The 3,983-nt window shown below is 30.0% G+C and overlaps 1 protein-coding gene across 1 annotated transcript; it reads right to left on the bottom strand.

Annotated features, from left to right (window-relative positions):
* Positions 1 to 357: 357 nt before the first annotated feature.
* On the bottom strand, positions 358 to 1,440 carry LOC111029028. The gene is made up of 4 exons (XM_022307847.1): positions 1,364 to 1,440; positions 1,082 to 1,288; positions 774 to 928; positions 358 to 680 (listed from the first exon to the last, which is right to left on the bottom strand). Exons 1-4 carry the CDS (start codon positions 1,438 to 1,440, stop codon positions 358 to 360), a joined length of 762 nt encoding a protein of 253 aa, XP_022163539.1.
* Positions 1,441 to 3,983: the final 2,543 nt, after the last annotated feature.

Genomic DNA, 3,983 nt, shown 5'->3' with positions numbered 1-3,983 from the left:
TTGTCCTATTGCTTCAGTTTACAAATCATAATCCTTGATCCTAGACCTGAAATAACTATTTTAAAATTATTAAAAATACCTACTTTACTTAAAAAAATTATATAATTATCAAAACATATCAGGAGATCATTGGCATATTGTAAATCAATAATAGAGCTAGGCACGTGCATCATTTTTAATGAAAGACTACGCCACTGGTCATCTATCTTTTCAATTAATTCAACATTGTTTTCTGGCACTATTCTTGTCATTAATGATATTAATGGAACGAGAGTTGGATTCGAATCATGGTACTCGATGGATAGGGCATTTTTTGCACTCAATGATGGCAGCTTACTCAATACTGGATTGCCCATATTATATCGTTTCTTTAGCGGTTTGCAAAAAATGTCTACAACTCTTGAAAAAGTTTTTTTTCTCTTCATTCTTGTTTGCTAATCCAGGTAAATTTATGTATTTGAGAACTTGAGCACCTAAATATAACTGATTATCAGGAAGATGGTGTTCACCATCATCAGGTCTCACACTACTGAGATCATTTTGCACTACATAGTTTCTTTTTAAAAACGATAGTAAGATTTCCTGATATAATATTCTAATTTTATCATGCAGATCATTGATGACAACTTTTTGAGTTTGGAAATATTTATTAAACTCATTAAATTTGGGTAGTATCCATGCTAAAAAAAAGTAATATAATTTTATGAATTTATCATTTAAAGAATTATAAATCTGTTCCGTCGAAAGAAGTTTTTGGTCCAAATGCGTATCACTGATATATAATCTTAAGGTTTCCCATTGCTCCAAAATTTTGTTTACTACAGCTTCTAAAGAAAGCCATCTTGTTTGTGAAGGGTGTAAAATTTTTTTTGGTTTAAGATCTATAAACAATTGGAACTGTTTTAATGTACTTTGCCGTTTAGAACTGCTGTGTAAAAATTAAAGATATTAAGAGCCATATCCTCACACGATCTTCGTATTTTTTTACACGCTTCTGATGCACATAAATTTTGCACTATGGCATATACATTTTATTATAAAAATATCTGGACACATGTGACGAAATCTAGTTGCTACTGACTTCTTAGAACCCATCATTACATTGCAACCATCAGAGCCGAATCCAATTATATTATCTAATGGAATTTTATAACGATTCAATGTTTCAATCAGGCAATTGAATAAATGTTCAGCTGTCGCTTCTGGTTGTTTGTCAGTTGGGATATCAAACACATCAAGCAATTCCCAAAATTTTGATTCCACATGTTTGGTTAATTCATCATACAATCTGAAAATAGTACATTTAAAAGATTATTTAATTACTAAATTATTTGTCTATTATTTTGAATTTTTAATATTTTACCTCACTACTATACAAGATGTTTTCACTGTACCTATGTCTGTGGATTCATCAGTCAGAATGCTAAATTTAGTTTTCATCAATTGTTTATCTTGTTTTGATTATCTTTATGCGAAGCTCCGATCACATTTTTTATAATCGCTGTTGTTTTAGTTCTTTTAAGATTTATTTGTTGGGTGATTTTTGAATCTGGAAATATATCTTTAAAGAGATCAGAAAAATGATCCATTGCCATAAATGAAACATTGTGTTCTGCTATGAAGGCGGACAGTTTTATTTCTGCTTTAGAAACATCAGCATTCAAATGGGTTGGTGCTTTTTTGAAGAATGTTGATATGGGTTTTTTCAACTGCTTGCAATTTTGCTCATGCTTTATACCTTTACCGTGCATTTTTATTTTGGTCAATTCACCCACCATTATAATATTACAAACTTTGCATTTAGCTTTATACAGATCAGTTTCAACTGGAAGCAACCATGATTTTAACTCTGAAATGTTGAACCATTCGTCTCTAAATTTTTGAGCTCTATGATTTTGCTTCTTTTTTTTGTTTTTGAAGTACTTGCATAATGTGGATCATCAAAGTCACTTTCACTAGTCTCATGCATATTTAAATATTAACAATAACAAATATAAAAATTAATAAATAATAAACTATAGATTAACAATATGTTTATATTAACATAACATAATTACATAATACATACAACATATTATGTAACGATTGAGATTGAAATAATGAATTTCTGATTTAGATTTTGTTATCACTATAAATTACTATCTTAGACCTTAGTTGTTCGTGTCTTGGAGTTTCTAACCGTGTAGTTGTTTTTATTATTATATAAACCACCTATATTATAAATATTAATGGTAAACGTTCGTTAAATTTAGTTGGTGATGCGTTGGATAACAACAATATCGCTCCCAGTTTTTCTACATTTTCTCAGGTTACAGTTGGTCGTGTTTTACGTTTTATTTCTTAACTGTTCTATAAAAAGTGCGCGCGTAGACCGGTGTCGGTTTCGAGTCGGTCTGCTCAAAATTTTCCCTCTAAGGGCAGTTTTTCTTGGTATTTGTTGAAATACACATCCGTCAGTTATTTTAAAAGTTTTTATCGTGTGTTCTGGTTGACTCGGCCATGCAATCTCCCGCCGCCCGTTAATACCTAACCCGACGCGATACGGGCCACATACGTGCGACATATACACTGTGTGCCTAGAAGCATTTATAAACGACGCAATCACTTATACACCGTGAGTCAAGTGATTACCTTATTTTCAAATTATCCCTTAACTTACCTATTCCTTTATTATTTTAATCTACTTTTGTCGTTAAATCTGCATTATGTCTCCAACCCCAATAAAATCATCACAAATTAATACTAGATCTGCAACTGTTAATAAAAAAGCTTCGGCTCCTGTAACCATGGATGATCTTCATCACTCTATCGCAGAGATTCGCAGCTCTCAGATTGATATGCTTGGAAAGTGTAAAGCTATGAATTTGTCACAACCTAGACTTTCTTCTGGGAAATCTTCAAACCGTGCATTAAAGTTTGTTTGTAAACTTATTAGCATAGGCTTGCGCAGACTCCGTTTTCAGGGGTAGCAAGAGATTAATTCGGCCCATTCTTCAAATTCACCATTAAACCCAGTCCATAGTTTTACTATTTTTGCTATTGGGTATCAAAATTAAAGTTGTATTGATTATTTGTTTATTTGGATAAACAGTTGTACAGTAAGGTACTAAGCCACTTAATGTGTACTTTTCCACAAGCCTATAGTTAATAATATTATTTATAATATGATAAAATAAACAAACATTAATAATAATATAAAGCATATATTTAAAAAATAATAATTAAAGTAATAACAATTGGTTGTAAATAAAACAATAAAACCTCTTATTAAACATTCATACACTTTTTTCACAAACTTATAATACTAATCTACGCTCTACAGGTAATACATTTTTAAATTCATCAATTACACTCTCAATATTTACAGAAGAAGTTAATTCTTGTTCGACAAATAGAAACAATAATGCATTTAGTCTATCTTGTGTCATGGTAGATCTAAGTTTGCATTTAACAATGGTAAATTTAGAAAAACTCCTCTCACAACCACAACTCGTGACAGGGATAATAACAAACATTTTTAAACACAGAAAAAAATTATTAAAAATATTTGATCGATCACATTTGTTTAACCAGTCAAGCCACTTATAAACAGAACCAGAGCAAGTACCTTTAGGAGTATCTTCTAATTGTTTCAAAAGGGTTATCTCAGAAATTAATGATTCTTTCGAAATATGGAAATATTTATTCAATAGGTCAAATTCTGTGTTTAATTTTCTATTTTAATATCCAAATTCACAAGTTTACCTACTATATTTATTATGTCTAATGTTTCTTGCTTAAATCTTAAGTCCAGTCCATTTATTAATGTATCTAAAGTTGTATTGTAAACATTCACTCTCATTTCATCATACTTTGTTTTAAAAATATGCTGTGTTTGGGTAGCATTATCTATTTTTTTTTAGATATTTTCCTATTTTTAATAGGAGGTATAATAATATTATGATTAATACAAACATTTTCTGTATTTTTAAAAATTAATTCAA

Source organism: Myzus persicae, unplaced genomic scaffold, assembly GCF_001856785.1.
Source record: "Myzus persicae strain clone G006 unplaced genomic scaffold, MPER_G0061.0, whole genome shotgun sequence".
In the NCBI taxonomy this organism is placed as follows: domain Eukaryota; kingdom Metazoa; phylum Arthropoda; class Insecta; order Hemiptera; family Aphididae; genus Myzus; species Myzus persicae.
Note: the sequence above shows the minus strand (reverse complement) of the source record. Positions and strands in the feature narration are given on the sequence as shown.